Source organism: Chiloscyllium plagiosum, chromosome 26, assembly GCF_004010195.1.
Source record: "Chiloscyllium plagiosum isolate BGI_BamShark_2017 chromosome 26, ASM401019v2, whole genome shotgun sequence".
NCBI classification, from domain to species: domain Eukaryota; kingdom Metazoa; phylum Chordata; class Chondrichthyes; order Orectolobiformes; family Hemiscylliidae; genus Chiloscyllium; species Chiloscyllium plagiosum.
This window is the reverse complement of record NC_057735.1, coordinates 33,382,440-33,401,723: the sequence shown is the minus strand read 5'-3', so window position 1 is coordinate 33,401,723 and position 19,284 is coordinate 33,382,440. Positions and strand designations below refer to the sequence as shown.

At 37.4% G+C, this 19,284-nt stretch overlaps 1 protein-coding gene across 4 annotated transcripts in view; it reads right to left on the bottom strand.

Moving 5' to 3' along the window:
* Positions 1-19,284, bottom strand: part of nav1b (neuron navigator 1b) — a 638,783-nt gene that overhangs the window by 299,356 nt on the left and 320,143 nt on the right. For all 4 annotated transcript variants that reach the window (XM_043716841.1, XM_043716842.1, XM_043716844.1 and 1 more), the window contains one exon: positions 10,588-10,974. In XM_043716841.1, coding sequence (XP_043572776.1) covers positions 10,588-10,974 — 387 coding nt within the window. The remainder of the gene's footprint in view (positions 1-10,587; positions 10,975-19,284) is intronic.

Below are 19,284 nucleotides of genomic sequence, written 5' to 3'. Positions count from 1 at the left end.
AGATAGATGATTTTCCAACAGATCAGAAACTTAGTTGTTTGTAATCTTATTACCGAGAGGTTGATGTTTCAGAACTGGTGGACTTAAAAAGAAATGGCTGCAGAGGTTCAATAATGTCTAGTTTTAAAGACATTTGTGCTGTCATCTTTTTCTATTTATGTCTCTGCAGCTGTGGCCACTGAGGGAATGGTTTTCCCCTGTTTCTGAGGGCAAAAAGGTTTATTATCTGTAGCCAGTTTGGGTCACATGGTCAATACTCCTATTATCCAACCAGAATGGTTTGAAGTTCAAAGTCTTTGTTATACAGAGGGGCAATGATGGTGGATCATTCACACCTACCGGTTTCTGCAGCTCTCTTCTGTTCACTATTGGGTGAAGTCCAAAAACAATAGAAAGTGTGAGTTTTACAGGGTGTGATTTGTCAAGGTATGACCGTTCATAGGAACACACTCAACCACTGGTCAATCAACTATAAACTTTCTGAAGTCTTGAGGTAGTCAGTGCAGAAAGGCAAGTCACTTTGCTCTCAACAGCCATCGAACCTTTAAATGTTCATTATCAGAACAGAAAGCCATTTTCAGAAAATTCTGTCCTCAACACAGTCCAATTTTATAGTTATGAAAAGGACACAACATTACAGGGCATAGCAGCAGCAATATCTGTTTTTCTTTTAATTTCATATTTCATGCATCCATAGTATTTTTGGTTCTATTATTTACTGGTGCTGGTTGATGGAATAAGTGTTGCTCAGGCCATTGCAGAAATTTGCTAGTTTGATTTAAAAAGTGCTGTTTGCAATAATGGAAGGACTTGCAAGTGGGCCCAGAGGGGCTGGGGAACAGAAGAGGCCAAGGCTTTATCCATCAGCCTGGCGAAGCAACACTGCTATTTCACGATCCACAACAAAAGAAACCAAAATAAGACTCAGAAGATTTCTTCTTCCTTTCACGGAATTGGGTTTATAATGGATGGTTTGGTCAAAATGCCAGTTTTGATCTGCATTTTTAAAGAAGGACCCTTTGATTTGCTGAAGTTATACTCTTGCTTCTCATTAAACTGTGGCATGTGGGATCAATGGATGGAGAGTCACTGAGTGAATCCCATGCATGATTTTAATTACCTGCCTGCTTCTGATGAAATGGCATGATTACAATCAACTTCAATCTGCTATTATCCTGTGTATCAACACTGATAAAGATACAAGAACATTCAAAGTTCCAAATGCATCAATAGACTTCTTCTTGCATTATTTTATCAATTAAAGTTCTCCTATCTTTTTAAAAAATGTATTTACTATAGGTGTCAAGCTAAATTATTCAAGTTACTAAAATACTTAACACCTCAGCAGAAGCCAACAAAGATGCAGGCACACAGTTGAAGTCTAGTGCCTTCGACTGGAGAAAAAACATAGTCAATTGTCTTGAAGGCATGTCAACTGTCAAGACCCAAATACTAAATTGTCTGAATTGGAAAAGCAGTTGCTTAGCAACCAATGTTCACAGCAATTCAATAAACAGGCCCATGAAAAGCAAGGAAATAAATAATTTGGCGTAGGCCTTTTCAATGCATAGATAACGTGAACAGTGCGACCTGACTTTGAGAGGAAATACATAATTCGTGTCAACTTTTGAGTTTTCAGTAAAAAAAAATCAGCATAGAAAATGTCATCCAAAATATACATATGGTTCCTATTAGCTCTGCACATAAAATGGAACTTTCAAAAGTGGAGTCAGGAGCCAGGTTCTATGACAAATGACCATGCACTGATTCACACATTATTGTAAATAACCAACACTAGCTTTCTTTGTTCCTCTGTTCCTATCATTCAGTTTTCTACGAACCTGACTACATGCTGGACAAAAAATCCAACTATCACTGTTACCAAGCTGTGCATATTAAAATGTTACTGTCAGACAGAGACAAAGTGAATAGTCCCCTAACAATGATAATTTCTAGTTCCATCTATGAACTCCAACCTAGAAAGCTAATGAACATAGAATAACTTGGGTTTAACATGGTGCCATATGCTGTTATGTTAAGGAACATAGATTTTCACGTGTTGAAATTTAACAGATTCCTAATCATCACTACATGTGTAGTGCAATAAAAATAGAGGCAATCGGATGAGGCTTGGTACCACCAAAAATAGTCAATAAGAATTTCCATACAAGCTGTAAAATAGGGCACACTGAAAACCGTAACCATGAACAAACACAATGCCAGTGAGAAGGCTAATGAGTTGAACTAACTCCTTCCAGCTGTGAAATATCAGAGAAAATATGTTTTTAAACTTCCCATGACAATCCATGGGAACCATGGATGCAGAATGATTTGTATAGCACGCACCTAATGTGGCAAAATTTGAAAACAATTGAAAAAAACTGAGTGAGGATTGTGCGTGTGTAGCTGGTGCATGAGATTCTTTAGCACCAACAGCTGCTCTGACAGAATTGAGTCAAGCTGGAATAATTAAAAGTCCAGAAAACAAGGACCCAGAAGGACACTTCTTTACAAAAAAAACAAGTTGCTGCTAATTATCCTGCTAGGATGAAAAACATTAATAGCAATTCAGATGATGACATATCTGATGGATCTATGATGTATTGTTAACAGCACTAAAGACTTGACCTCTGTGAAATTGATTTTGCTATCATTATTGCAAATGCTACACAAAACTAATTCCTTGACTAAGAATTGCTAAAATGCCAGGTATCTTAAATTTTCCTGAATTTCAGAGAGTTGGAAGTTAGACTTAGTGACAGGAGCAGAGAAGTATAGACCATAAATGTCATGCCATCAGTTCTCATTCCCCAGGATCATCAATCCACCAGTGAACATCTGGGCATCATTTCAAAGATTACCATTGACCTTATCCCCTCCGAGATTATAGAGAACAGATTTCAAAGCCCAACTCTACCTCCATTCTAAGATCTACAATTATAACCATTCTGATACAACTATCATTTCAGTTTAATCTTGCTGCATTGTATTAATTTCTATCTATCTCAACTACATGAATCTCCCTCTCTTTAGTCTCTTCCCACATACATCATTAGAAGAACCATTACCACCAGTCACAGCTTCCTGTTTCAAGGCTCTAACCATTTAATTTTCACTTTGGACATCTAATCCCTTTACACCTCCAAACCCCATCAGGCTCTCTTTGCCCCAGACACTCCTTCCAGGTAATAACATGGTGTAATAGCACTTCTTTCCATTTAGTGTATTGTATTTGCTGACCATACTGTAATCTCCTGGTTTTCTCAGAGGCCAACCACAAATTAGATGATCGTTCTGCAGTTCACCTCTATTCAACAAAACAGTGCCTTTGAGCTCTCAGTCTCTTGTTACTTTATTTATCTGCTCCATTCCCACTTTCTCCTCCTACTGAAGTCTAATATAACTTCAAGAGTTCCCACCTTAATTTTGTCCAGTTCCATTTTTGTTCCTTTGCTTATCCAATTATCATTTTTTGGATTGCATCATCATCTCTTTTGTCATTTCATCTTTGCTGTCTTCCACCCAATCACAGACCTCTGCACTCCCTCATGGATCTAAAACCCAAAATGTTAAATCTGTTTCTTTCTCCTCACACAAATTTTCTGTTTATATTCTTTCAAACATGCTGATCTCATGTAAATAGAACAAATCTGATCAGCATTATCACTCTGCAAAAACTATTGTGTTCACAATTAATATTTCTCTAAACTGGGACATTGTAGATTTTCTTTTGAAAAATCAGCTGTATAGATGTGTTATGGCATACCTCCGGAGCAGGTCAGATTTGAAACTAGATTTTCTGGCTCAGAAGTAAGGACACAATTCTGTACCACAAGAGCTTTTACTGTTAAGAAGGAATAATAACATCCTATTTAATCGGTAACTAATTCTGATTTCTGTAAGGACTGTGATTATTTTCTATCACATGCACACTCAACTTATTTTGCTGAAACATTTAGTGAGCATTAAATTTATATCAGGCACAAGCAACCCTTCATCTGACTAAATCAAAGAGATCTATGAGTAAAACCACTGAACATTTTTCTTGTAGGTAAATAGTAAATGTCACTATTTAATTGCAAATCACTTCTTTCAGTACTCTATGATATAAAGAAAGAATTACAAGATCAGCTAATTCAGTCATACTGACTGAAGACTTCTGCTTCCCAAACAATTGCTGTGGCATACCAATGATGCCATTGGCATGGTGAAAATTGCAGGACTTCATTTCCTATTGATTTCAGGAAATAAGGTTCGAACAAAGCATCATTTGTCAGTGCTTTCAAAGCTTTCTTCCCCCTCTGCTTTGAATCTGTGAAGAAAGATGTAATGTCATTTTTAAAATAAACCACATTTGGAATCTAACTGTTTTCCATTAAATTCCATTTTATGTAATTCCTTTCTTTTCCTGCTGATGCCCAGCATTTCTCCTTCAAAAGCCCTTCATGTAAAGAAAGCAACAGCATTAAACATCTGAGATTCTAAGTAAGATTTACAATGGACCGAGTGTCTGAAATAATAAGCATATTTCAATGACATTGCATTGTGGGACTGCACAACATATGCAACGTACCACATCTAAAGTGCAAATTATTGCAAAGTTCTGATCTCCAAAATGTTATGGATACATGTCAGGATCAGGTATACATAAGAATCTTGATATTTAAATGGCCTGCCTTAAGGCATTATGAAACTTAAGGATTTAGATATCCATTCAAATAGATTTGATAATAAAACCATGGACAAATGTCTCCTATTTTAACTTCTCATTTCTTTGTACTATGATTACAATAAGTAGAATAAAGTGATCCTTACAAACTAATACAACAATAAATCAGATTGCATTCACTGAGTAACATTCCACTGTTATGTATATTTCTTGGAAGTTATTTCACATTCCTCAGTCCCCAACTGTTCTTCTCGTACTACAAATTTAGTAGATGGATGTGAACACCACTGTCTGGACTTTTGTGGAATCCCTGAGACTGCACAAACTTTTAAAAGTGGCAGACAGAAGCCACATTGACAGTCCAGCCCCCATTTCCGACAAATTCATTTTTGCTGGCAAGGAAATAGCAGTAGAACATGATTTACAGAGGCCAAAACCAAAACTCAACAGGGCTACTTGAACTTGGTGCTGTTCAAAGAGACCCCACAGTAGTATGGAATCATAGGTTGATCAAATAGATATAAGCAATTCTGAGGGTAGATATGGTCTGTTTAACTATCACGGTCAGAAGTTTTTTAAAGCATCCAGTTTTTAATATTGAAAAAAAGAAACACATTTGCCATTGAAGGCCAAATAAAACCTCATTGGACTACTATAATTGACAGGTTGTCAAGTGGGAGTCATTAAACAAAATAGCATTGAGTTATGCAGCTTTAATAGTGGTTTTTGTTGATATTTTCTCAAGGACTATTATGTTATTAGAAATGCTTGGCTGTTTAAAAATCTAGTGGGGGTGTTAAGTTCACAATTTTATTGACAGTTCAGATAGACTATTCAAGGAGTAGCTTTCACATGAACTCTGGTTAGAATTATGTGTAGTTCTGGTCACCACAATATAGAAAAGACAGATTTGCAGATTTGCACTAGAGAGTTGCAGAGGAGATTTAACAGAATATTGCCTCAGTTGTAAGAGCCAAGCTATGAAGAAAAATTGAATTGGCTGGGCTTGACTTCCTTTGAGCAGCGAAGGTTGAAAGGGGACATTTTAGAGGTCTGTAAGACTATTAGAGGCATTGGTAAGGTGGATAGGCAGCACTTTTTCTATTACTGAAATGGTCAATAATCAGGCAGCATGGGTTTAATGTAAAAGGTAGAATGTTTATAATAGTGTTGAGGAGAGTTTCTTTTCAAGGAATCTAGAACTCACTGCATGGAACAGAGGCTGAGTCAAAAGCTTGGATAACATTTAAGATATTCACTTGCATTGACATAGCCTACAGGGCCTGGACTAAGAGCTAGAAAATGGGATTGATGTAGTCAGATCTTTGTTGACTGGTGCAGAAATAACAGGCCAAATGACTTCATTCTGTGCTGCAAACATATATGAGTTTGAGTCAATAAGAGATTAACAACTTGAAATTTAACAGCTTTGTATGAGATTTCAAATGGGAGTTTCTTCAATGCCACGAGTGTAAGAATGAGAGATTGTTAGAAGCTAATTTTCTGCATTTCCACATTGATCCTGAGGTCTATTCATGGTTAGTACTGGGTGAGTGGCCTTGGAGATGGTGTAGGGGTATGAGGTGGCATTAAGGTGGCATAGGTGGATGGGAGTCAGAAATGAGGTTGTGTGAGGGGCGAGGGCTAGAAGGACTAACGTTGTATAAACCATCAGGGACAAGATCTCAGAAAGTCAAAGTTTTACCAGTCTGCCCATGCACTTAGCCACCTTGGCTTTTCTTTCAGGTTGACAGGGCCTGATTCTATCCCATCCTAATAAAGTAAAATCTGGGTGTTTTGTAGCTCTTTAAATGAAGCAGAGATGTCGGGTCAGGAAATGTCCTGATTCAAGATATTTACCACGGTAGCAATAATCCAGTCTAATGCATTTCTAGGTTTTTCCTATCACTGATGTTTAATCAGTGTTCAAGGTTCACAAAACACACACGGAGCTTATACTTATTTCTATCTGAGTAATTGCTATCTCTGTCAACACTGAAAACTGATCATGTGACCGAAACTACACCATACTTAAAGAGCTCCCAACTCCAGTAACTGATCTTGCATCTTTTGATTTCCCAAGATATTTGTCATAATGGCAATGCACACTGCGTATATGTATCTGAATATTATGTCCTGACTGATCTGACCTCAATACTGTTCCCTCATTGTTAGGCTGGCCATATGCTGGGCGATGGGTCTCTGGGCCTGGGAGACCTCTGCTGAATGTAAATTTTGAAAAATCAGTGTTTGGTACAGTACAATATGATGTGATTCTGGTTGAACAAAATTTTTGAACTAACATTCAGATTTCTTTCACAGAATTAAGCCCTACTGTGAATAACTTGCATCCTAATCTGTATCATTATACAGATAGTTCTGAATATTTCTCCTATGTTTGAGAACACTAAAACAGTACTCTGTTTAGATAGTATGAAATTAAATGTAGAGACGTTACATAAAATAGTAAATACATCTGGTGTGCTTCTTGTGAAATGTACAAGTGAAGAATTTTCATTTAGTTCAAAATTCCACGCTGTAATTCACTTGTTTTTTTTTCAAACACATCGTTAAATTTCTGACTTGGAGGTGAACACGAAACAGGTTAACTACACAATAAAGGGAAAGACTTAAATCCCTTTTCAGACTCCATCAGAAAAGAAGTTGCCAATCTCAACTAGTTTGTTATTTATAGCAAATTGAATTTGAGAATCTAAGCATTTAATACTTACTCAAGCGTGGAAAAGTCATTAATTATATAATGTTGTGAATCTTACAGGCAAGATCTTTTAAATTTAGCCAGGCAGTGTTGTCATTTTACTGATCATCTGTCTTTATAATACATGACTTATCTAGCAATTGCTAAAAGACTGAAAGGTTAATTTACTTCGAGCAGTATTAAGACACTGTCAGCACGACTCGGGCTAACATGATGATTTTAGGTTTGAATCTAGCATAAATTAGTGGCATGAAAGCTTCCAACATTGAAATCCCTCAAATTTCAATGGTACAAATTCACTGATGATTTTCTCCTGGGCTTGTAATGTTCCTTGGAGCTGCTGGATGTTTTTTTAAAGTTAATTTTGAATTTTGTTTAAGGCAGCCCTGTGGTGCAAATTACCACAGATTTACATCACAGAACAGCAGAACAAGATCCCGCACTCCGCTCCTAGCCAAGCATCCCCAAATAGTAACCTCCTAAGCCATCTGGAGATTGTACAGACATGAGGCAGAGGGCTGCCCCTCTGGGAAGGAGAAAGAGAACAAAACAACATGAAGCTAAGTCAACTTGTGCTACTCAGACAGACCTGCCAGCAGCTGCCTTTCAACAGACTGCCTACCTGCCTTCATAGTTTGAGAACATCTGGCATTGGAGAGGAAGATATATATGACTTTATTTCATCACAGGATGAAGGTGATGAATAAAAACTTAAGCATCAATACTGCAACACAATCAAGGTAGTAATTTTAAACTTTTTCCCAATGGGTCATTGGAGAGTTGAGCTGCAAAGGAACTGTGAAGCATTTTTCTTTCTTCAGATAAATGCACACATTTTGTCACAAATTATTTTCAGAAGCTTATGGCAACTTGAATATTGAAAGAATTTGGGCCAAGCAGTTGGACTGAATAAATATGAAAGAAATGACCTGCGGGGTCATCTTTTGTTTTGACAGGATACTTCAAATGTCACTACAAAATTAAAGACTGAATGGATTCATTATTAGACAAATGATTTGGAGATGACGGTGTTGGACTGGGGTGTACAAAGTTAAAAATCACACAACACCAGGTTATAGTCCAACAGGTTTAATTGGAAGCACTAGCTTTCGGAGCGCCGCTCCTTCATCAGGTGGCTGTGGACTTATTAGACAAAGTTTGTGAGCTTAATGGAAATGGCTTTCAGTGAATTAAATGTAGTTATTTACTTAAGACTTATATTAATATAAATGGTCAGATTAAATTCATGTAACATCATTTTCTCCTTCAACTGTACAAATAATTTCTTGCTGTCTTTAAATATTATTATTGTTTATAATAAATAGTGAAGATACTGTGGCTTTAAGAGGTGTATTTTGTCCTTTTTTTAAATGAAGTTTGAGACAGAGGATGTGGGCAATCTACTTAAAGCCTATAAAGTAAACAGCTTGTGAGGCTTTGAGTCTTTTTTTAAAAAGTTGTTACAATAGAATCAGCCTGAATGGGTGGAATCAAAATCCCATAGAACCAGGATTTTTAGTTTTAGCTTTCAGCAGTTGCTGGGGTCTTAAGCTGAATGTGCACGCTCTTATTCCTCTCTCTGGGGTTCTCTTTCTGCATCTAGAATTGCACGTGAGACGATCTATTTTATTGAATTTCCCTTTGCTAAGGGTGTGTTTATGGGATGTTACTATACTGGAACCGTTAATTAGTCACAATTAATATATATTATTGTTAAGCGTTTTGATATTTACAGTTAAGCCAATTCTTTTATTTTTATTTTGTCTGTATTTTAACTGTAGTGAAAAACTAATGTGTGCTTTGCTAAAAGTTGAGCAGTTTGACTAATCGAATTGCACCTGGAGTGCAACGCCTTACACTTACTTTAAAATAAGCAAAAATTAGGGTCCAGATTATCTTCTGAATATATTTTGAGCGTGTTTGGTCTGGACTATAGCAATATCAGTCTAAGTTATTATAGATACATATAACGTTTTAATTTGAATTTTAAATTACAAAACATGTCTAAAATGATTCCCTTTTATTGTCCCTATGTTTTACTACTTTCAAAAAAATATTCTTGATAACTTTGGAGATGAAAAATCTACTTCTTCTGTCATAGGTAAAAATGCAACTGTGATGTTGATTGATGTAGACATTGAAGCTTCAGGCAATATCTTCAGGAAGTAAATAGGCTGCAAGTAGAACACAAGGTCAAGAATGATGAGAATTTGACTGGATTGTCAAGGGGCAGGAGAAGTCCTGCCTGTTGGAAACAACAAGTAAGTTTGGGGCATAGATGAAATGAAAAACAAGGAACGTTATAGAAAATATGAGAAGAAGTAGGTACAATGGGCATGCAATTCATATCTGGGGAAGTGTTAAATTCGAACAATAATAAGAAATGATTATGTGATAATACTGAGGAAGTGGTGGAGGCTAGTATAATTGCAACATTTAAAAGGCATCTGGATGGGTATATGAATCGGAAGGGTTTGGAGGGATGTGGGCTGGGTGCGGGCAGGTGGGACTAGATTAGGTTGGGATATCTGGTCGGCATGGACAAGTTGGACCGAAGGGTCTGTTTCCGTGTTGTACATCTGTATGACTACCACTCTATGAGTTTCAATCCCTATATACCAGTTCAGGTAACTTTTGGTAGGCTAGTGGCTCTATTTTAGATAGGAATAGCCTCTGGTGGAACATGTTACGTTGACTGCAGCACAACAAATTGTCTTTACATTTCCATTAAATTCAGTCTTACTTTATATTAATTACTACTAAGACAGAGATCATCCTCTGCAACCTCGCGCTATAGAAAATTGCGCTATGAAAAATCATTAGAGAAAATCCTGCTGTAGAAGATCACTATACTCATTTAGTAGAAAATTCACATTATCCAAACAACGTCCACAATTCATCAATCATGCTATAGCCGACTTGTGTTGATGAAATAAGTGTTATATCAGAACAACCTGTATTAGGAACTAGAATATTCTCAACTCTGCAATCAATCTGATCTCACTGGTAATGCAAAGAATCAATCTGTCCCAAACACAAAACAACTTAAACACAGCCACAGAAACTAAAACTGAAATAATTAATTCACTTTCATATAACACAGTATTCATTATTTTAGCATCTAGTAAAACAATTTCAAAAGCTGATTTGAGTCTGATTCCTTTGTTAAGTTGCAAGAATTCAGTTTTAATTAACTTACCCAGTTGTAATGTCATCATCATTCATTGTCTTCCCCATCAAATCGCTGTCACTCATATAGCCAGACATGTCAGCACTGATGGACTTCAGGTCTACATCATCAGTATCCAGAGACTCCAAGTCCAAGTGAGAAATATTACATGATTTACTGGAACTCCGCATGGGCATGGTATGTGAGTAATGAGATGAGTCTCCCCGAACAAACCAGCCAGAATTTCCTCCAGGTTGGCATCCACTGCCTACAGAAGGTGCATCCCCTGCCTGAAGACGTGGACTTGCTTGGCCGTACCGCCAGGATAATGGTGAAGATCGATTAGATGAACTTGTGCCACGGCTTCTGGCATTCATTTCAGCACTAATGTCACTATCAAAGGTTGAATCTAAAGCACTGCAATACAAAAAAGACACAAATTGAATGTGAGTACATTTTAAAGGAAGAAATATAAACATCGATAGGCTGTTGCAAATGACAAAATAGTTAGAACGCTTACAGCTCTGCCTGCAATATTATACGTTTTATTAGTCTGAACCATGAGATATAACAAAATAGCAAAGATCATATATGCTGGGTCAAAGGATGATCCAATTGTGCAAGTCTACCTTCTACAAAATTAGTATCTACAATGCAATGCGATTCCTTCCCTATATAGCACACAAAGATGTTATGTTGATACGAAATGATTTCTATATAAAAATTATTTCTCCTTTGTTTCTATTTGGTAAGTAAGGATCAATGCTGAGCTTTAAATTTCCTAAAAAGAACTATGGCCTTTTTCCCTGTCTTTCAGAATATTAAAAAAAGGAAGGTGACAAAAACACATTGCTGTAAATATTAAATAAGTTTTAATCTGTCTCATGTATACGTATAGCAGTTAATTTAAACAAATAATCTGGCAAATTTGTCATGCATGTTGATATTGATAGGATAGGAAATAATTAACAATACTTGAATTGCATAGCTCATATATTCAAGCTTTCCAGGGCCTACACTGAAACCCTGTAAATAAAGATGATGTGCTATTTCTTGGCAAACTGATTTTAGCTTCAATCATGTCATTTACATAATCATTGATAATCCAGCTATCCGCTCTCATATTATTACATTTCTCACATCTACTCCCTCAACTAAGTACTTTGTGATAAAATTAAATTGACAATGAAAGTGGAAACAGTAGGAAGAAAACAAAACTATAAAACTTTGTGCATTCACTATAGAATATACAAAATTGAAGAATGTTTTCTGTACAGCTTAATCAGATCATTGAATCTGAGTGGCATTATGTTCTAAAAATCATATATAGGTCTCTTTCTGTGTTTCAATGATTCTGTGTTTCTAAGCTTCTGTTAACCATTTGTTGGCTATTTGGAATCAGGCACAAGAACAATGCAACTTAACAAAATAATCATTCAAAAACCAAGACTGAATCGTGTAAGTTGGAACAAACAATCCAATTGAGCAACAAATGGACTACTAAAGCTCACGAAAACTAGAGAAGATCATCACGCGGCCCTCAAGTACAGGTAAAGTGATGACATTGGCACTGGCTCTACTAAATCCACTATCACAGAATAAAACCCATCTGGATCACTTATGTCTTTTAGGGAAGGAAACTGCCATCCTTACCTGGCCTTCACGTGACTCCAGACTGACAGCAATATGGTTGATTCTTAACTGCCATCTGAAATGGTTTGGCAAGTAAACCACTCAATTGTGAAAAAGTCAAAAGTCTCAAGAACAAAACAAAACTAGATGGACAACCCTGCACTGATGCATGCAACAGCAACGACACTGGCAAAACAACCCTGTTACAGCTGCAAAGTCCTCTTTCCAAACAATGGGGGGCTAGTGCCAAATTTGGGACAGCGGTCTCTCAGACTTATCAAGCAACTTGGTCACACTCATGGAATCATACCTTACAGAAAATTTCCCACCTTCTTGTTGATAATACATTGTGACATGCTGTGTGGTACTACCACCTTGCTAAATGGAACAGACTTTGAGCAGATCTAGCAACTCAAGACAGGGCTGTGGCTCATCAACAGCAGCAGAATACTACTACAATAATATCCTATAGCTTGGCATATCCCCCACTCTACTGTTACCATGAAGCCAGGGGATCAACCCTGATTCAATGGGGAGTGTAGGAGGGGACACAGAGCAGCATTAGACATACCTTAAAATGAAATGTCAACCTGCTGAAGCTACCAAACAGGGTTATTGGCATGCTAAACTCCATTAACAGCAAGTGATTGATACAGTTGAGTGAGCCCACAACTAACGGATCAGATTTAAGCTCTGCAGTTCTGCTACATTCTGCCATGAATGGTGGTGGACAATTAAACAACTTGTTGGAGTAGCAGACTTCACAAATATCCCGATCCTCAATGAGGGGGTAGGGTGGCAGCATATCAATGCAAAATATAGGGTTAAAACATTTGCAACAATCTTCAGCCAAAAGTGCCGGGTGGATGATCCATCTTGGCCTCCTCCAGTGCTCCCAGTATCACAGATGCCAGAATTCAGCCAATTCGATTCACTCCATGTGAAACAGTTGGAGGCACTAGATTCTGTAAAGGCTATGGGCCCTGGCAACTTTCCAGAAATGGTCCTAAAGACTCATGCTCCAGAATCCCTAGCCAAGCTGTTCCAGTTCAGTTACAACACTGACATCTAGAAAAGGTGTAAAGTGCCCAGTTATGGCCTGCACGCAAAAAACAAGACAAATTCAATTCGGTCAATTACTGCCCCATCAGTCTACTCTTGATCATCAGCAAAGTGATGGAGGGTGTCATCAACAATGCTAACAAACAACATCTGTTCAGTAACAGGAAGCTCAGTGACGTACAGTTTGGGTTCCACCAGGGCATCTGAACTCCTGACCTGATCACAGGCTTAGTTCAAACATAGCCTAAAGAGCTAAATTTCAACGGCAAAGAAAGAGTGTCTGCCCTTGACATCAAAGTCCCATTTGTTCAACTGTGGCAGCAAGAAGCCCTCGAAAAACTGGAGTCAACAAGCTTCAGGAGGAAAACGTTCTGCTGGATGGAGTCATACCTGGCTCAGAGGAACTTGGTTATGGTTTTTGGAGGTCAGTCATCTCAGCACCAGAAGCGAGGACATTCGCTGCTGATTGTACAATGTTCAGTACCATTTACGACTCCTCAGATACTGAAGCAGTCCATGCTTAAATGCAATAAGATCTGGACGACTTCCAGGCTTGGGCTAAGAAGGAGCATTTTACACTGGAGCCACATAAATGCCAGGCAATGACAACTTCCAATAAGAGATAGACATTGACTCTTGATATTCAGTGATATTGCCATCAATGAATCTCCTTTTTGGAGGTGGGGGGGTTGCCGGTTGCCATTGAGCAGATACTGAACTGGACTTGCCATACAAATAGTTGCTACAATTGCAGGTCAGGTGGTAATTGCAGTGAAGGAATCTTGCAGTGAGTAACTCACCTCCTGACTCACTACGGCCTGTCCATCTGCAAGGAACAAATCAGGAGTGCAATTCAACACTCCCCACTTGTCTGGGTGAGTACAGCTCCAAAGACATTCAGGACATTTGACACCATCTCGGACAAAGGCACCATATTTACAAATATGCATCCTCTTCACCACTGATGCTCAATATATACTGCTGCTGCTATCGACAAGATGCACGGCAGAAATTCACCAAATTGACCAGACAGCACATTCCAAACCCACAACCACTTCCACCTAGAAGGACAAGTTTAGCAGATACATAAAAAAACACAACCACCTGCATGTTTCTCTCCAAGCCACTCAACATCTTGGAAATATATTGCTGTTGCTTCATTGTCATCGGGTCAAAATACTTACATTCCCTCTCTAATGTCATTGTAAAGTCTACCTAAAACACATTGACTGCAGTGGTTCAAGAAGGTAACTCATTTCCATCTCCTCAAGGGCAACTAGAACTGGGCAATAAATGTTAGCCCAGTCAGTGATGCTCACATGCCACGGGTGAATAAAGGATGCATTGGCTGTAGCACTCTTACAGATTAAATCCAGACACATAAACTCAAGTGATTGAAGGGATTAAGTTTGTGATGGACAATAACATTATGGAAGTGAGCCATAGAAGGTAAAGCTCACTTATTGTGATGATGCTGCAACCAGATAGGTCAGAAATGTTTTGTACTGATCATTGCAAAATTGGCTTGACAACAAAAGCTGAAATTGGAGGACTGTATTGAATAAATTGGAACCACATGAATTGTCACAAATATTACCTTACTAAAGGCAAGTTCAGTTGACGGATAGTGCCACAGAAATACTGCCTTTTATAACACCAGATGGAATTTATCAATGGAATGTCATATTGTTTGGAATGAAAAATGCATTGGTGACGTTCCAATGATTAGCCAATACAGTCATTGAAGGACTATATAACTCCGTTGCTTACATTGGAGATTTGGTGATTTTGGACCAAAGCTGGGGGAAGAGCATTTACACTACTTGACTGAAACGTTTGATTGGCTCCAAAAGCCAATTTGGCTATACATCCAATTCATTTAGCCAAAGCAAAATAGATTTAATTGGGCCACACTATGGGAAAATGGCAAGTAGCACCTGGACAAGTCAAACAAAAGGCTATTTTGTATTTTCCCATACCATAATAAAATGTGAAAATTTGTAATGAGAGGATTGTATCACATGTTTCTCTTTGAACCTTTAACAAATTTGTTGAAAATTTCCAAAAAATAATCAAATGGACACAAGAATGTCTTTGGGCCTTTGAAATGTTGAAGGCTGTGCTGACAATTACATTAGTTTTGACTGCGCCGAATTATGAGAAGCCATTCAAACTTGCTGTCTTTGCTCACAATGTAAGTGTGAGGGCTGTCTTACTACAAGAGGACAAAATGTGCGGCCTGTCAATTAATTTTCAAAGAAACTGACCACAGATCAGCAAAATATATTCAGCAATTGAAAGAGACATCTTGCGTTGGCTCTACATCATTTTGGAAAATATATTACCACAAATGTAGAAGAAATTATTATTTATATGGAGTACAATCCTTTGATTATCTTGGAAAAGATTTTGTTTCAAAGTCTTATGAATGGTTTGCTGGAGCTTAATTCACCAACATATAATTTGAAAATTAGTGTCTTGTGGCACAGTGGTAGTGTCTCTACCTCTGAGCCAGGAGACCCGGGTTCAGGTCCCACTTGCTCCAGAAGTGTGTAATAACGTAGTTGAACTGGTTAATTACAAAAAAACTGCCTAGAAAATACAGTGTCACACTGCATGCTTTATTGAGGACACAGATGAAGTTCACAAAGGACACTGTGCTCTAAACTAAAATATTGTTCCTGTGTAATCTTCTGCATGTTTAATGTTAATATGTTACCTTTCTTAATATAATATTGAAATGGAGTTAAAATAGTTATTGATAGGTAATGGAGTTGCATCTTAAAGATATATTTTCATTCTTCATTGGGAGGAGGTGCAATGTAAGATGTGTGATTGTATATATTTTAATATTGCTTATTTTAAAGTTTGGATTTTGAACCAGTGGCATGGAGGTTTTGTTCTGTGTGTATGAGAGGGTTAAGTGAGTAACTTGTCAATATTTCTGGAGCTAATTTATTTTTAGAAACCATTATGAGAAAGAAAGTTCCTAAAGTGCTCATGGGAATATTTTCCTTAACACTAGGTTACTCGAAGATAGAAGATCAGGAATTGATTTTCCTTTTTGAATTACTTAAGAGATATATCCATAGCTTGGAAACCTTTTGTTTTCAATTTTCAAATGTCCCAGTTGAATTTAAATGTATGAAACAGTTCTCCTGAAGCAAGGAGTTAATTCAGAAAAGTCAGAAATAGGTTACCTTCGTGTAAGGGCGTTAGTTTGAATATTCTAGTCCAGATGTGTCTAGTTAGAACCCTGAAAGGAAACCTTGAAGGAAGTTTAAACTCACCTGTGTGAATATTCAGGGAATAGAATATCAGATTGTCAGGACCATGGATCAAAAGCACAAGTCATGTCAAACATATTGAGGTAACAGAGAGGGGAAATCTCAGTTCTGTTTGAACATTGTAAAGGTTTGTTGTTGGGATAGATGGAATATTCTATTTACTGTGTGTTTTGGAATCTTTCCAATTATGTTTCATGCACATAGCATGGCTTGTTCTATATTTTGCATAACATACTTCTATTTAATTAGTAAAACTGCATCTATAGTACCTTCTGTTTGTCTTTCAATATTAAATAAAAAATAGTCTATCAAGCCAGATTTCAGTCCATGATCTGACTTGTCCAATAACGGCATCAGATAAGATCATAACACTTAGCTAATATACTTATCAAGTTGGTCACTGAGATTTCTCTATATTAATGCATTATTTTTTCTCCTTGAATGCTTCTTTTGAGAATTACAAAATGCATATGTAGAAAAATAGATTTGATGCCCAATATATGATCTAAATACCAAAAAGAATTCCAAGATTGATAAACTAAATAGTTGAAGGTCTTGAAGGTCTCTTAAAACTTTTGGAATGATTTTGAGTCAATGCATCCAAGTGAAAATTTTCCATAGGAAGCCAATATCATCATAGCACAATTTTCTTCTGTCCTCATAAAACTACTGTAATCTCAAATTTTGATAATAATGATGTCCTAGTGCAACTGCTAAAGACTCAGTCATCATTAAATGAGTATATGAAATTGCCTGTGTTATCCAGTTACTTTATTTAGTAATTGATGTACTGTAAGCATTGCAAATACATAAACACATATATTGGGGATGATAAAACTTTGACTGTGGATGTACGGTATAAAATAAAATTAAAAATGCACATTTTTTATTCTTCAAGTATTATTTTAAACGCTTTAAAAGCGACAAATGGTTTTCTTACTTCCCTTAAGGGATCACTGAATCTATTTGTCTGTCAGCAGGCTTGACTACATCCATTTTGTCAGAAATTTGCAGTTTTTAGCTACATAAAAAGAAAATAGCTTTTGGAGATGACTTAGAACCAGTAAACACTGTCTTGAAAAGTTACACTTACACCAAAAGCCCTGCTGAGCCATAAAGCAAAGCAAGTGAATTACTTCAAAGGTAAACTTCTGACCTGACAGTGGGAGGTGGGCAAGTGTTAGAAAGATAAAAATCTGGTAAGAAACAGTGAGGAAGGGAAGTGGGAGAAATAAACTGGAAAATTGGGATGACACTACCAAGGAGAAAGTGAGGACTGCAGATGCTGGAGATCAGAGCCGAAAATGTATTGCTGAAAAAATGCAGCAGGTCAGGCAGCATCCAAGGAGCAGGAGAATCAACGTTTCAGGCATGAGCCCTTCTTCAGGAATGAGGAAAGTGTGTCCAGCAGGCTAAGATAAAAGGTAGGGAGGAGGGACTTGGGGGAGGGGCGTTGGAAATGCGATGGGTGGAAGGAGGTTAAGGTGAGGGTGATAGGCCGGAGTGGGGGTAGGGGCGTAGAGGTCAGGAAGAAGATTGCAGGTTAGGAAGGTGGTGCTGAGTTCGAGGGTTGGGACTGAGGCAAGGTGGGGGGAGGGGAAATAAGGAAACTGGAGAAATCTGAGTTCATCCCTTGTGACACTACCAAGTACATTATGATATTTTTTCTTTATATAACTTGCAATGTAGTTCCAAAAATACAGCCCCTCATATTGAAATACCTTTTACATTAATTTTAATGCTCACTTCAATACAACATTGAATGAAAGAATGAAATAAAACTTTACAGTTCTCGAAGACAATTTTTTTTCCTGAACTTGCCAATGATGCATGATTAAAGAAGTTTATTTTGAGGGAGAAAAAACTATGGAAAATGAAGTGAAACTGTTACCAATTGTGTTTAAGATTTGAGATTTTAAAAACCCATAAATTTGAATAGAAATTTAGCATTACAGATCATTAGAATAATACCTAAGCTCTGTAATTAGAGATTGAAGACTGAGAGTTATAATGACAACTTTAACCCCAAGAACTTATTACGCTATTCAAGGAGAGAACGGCTGGACTGAGACTTAACTCTCTATACCTGCCTAAGCCCCCACATCCCGTAACAGACTGGTAACAAAGGGGTGCCATTTTAAGACTGAGATGAGGAAGAATTTATTATCTTAGTAGGTTGACAATCATTGAAACTCCTTGCTAGAGAGAGCAGTGGAAGCAGAATCCTTGTATATATTCAAGACGGAGATAGATAGATTCTTGATCAGGAATCAAGGGGAAAGCACCAGAAAATGGTTTCGATGAATGCCGGAGGGTGTGATCCTATTGAATGACAGAGTAAGCTTGAAGTATCAAATAGTCCAATCCTGTTCCTCTTTATTATGACCTTAAAACCTTTGACTAACTAAAATCTGTCAATCTCACATTTAAGATAGACAATTAATCTAGTATCAATTGCCATTTACAATGATAGTTCCACACTTTTAAGATCCAGTACTTGAAAGTTGTCAAGGGGATAGAACTTTATTGGACCCTGCATGATGTGGGCTATGGTGAGAAATGTAGGACAATCACATGAACATTTAGGAGTGGTCTTTCTGAATGTCAAGAACAAGAAGCATTTTCAAACTGAGTTCCAGGTGTCAAGAGAAGATTGTTGCAAGGGAGCAATTATTGCTACTAACAAGGATTATTGCTTGTTCTCAATCCTATTAACTGCAAATCTCACCATCATAATATGGAGCTT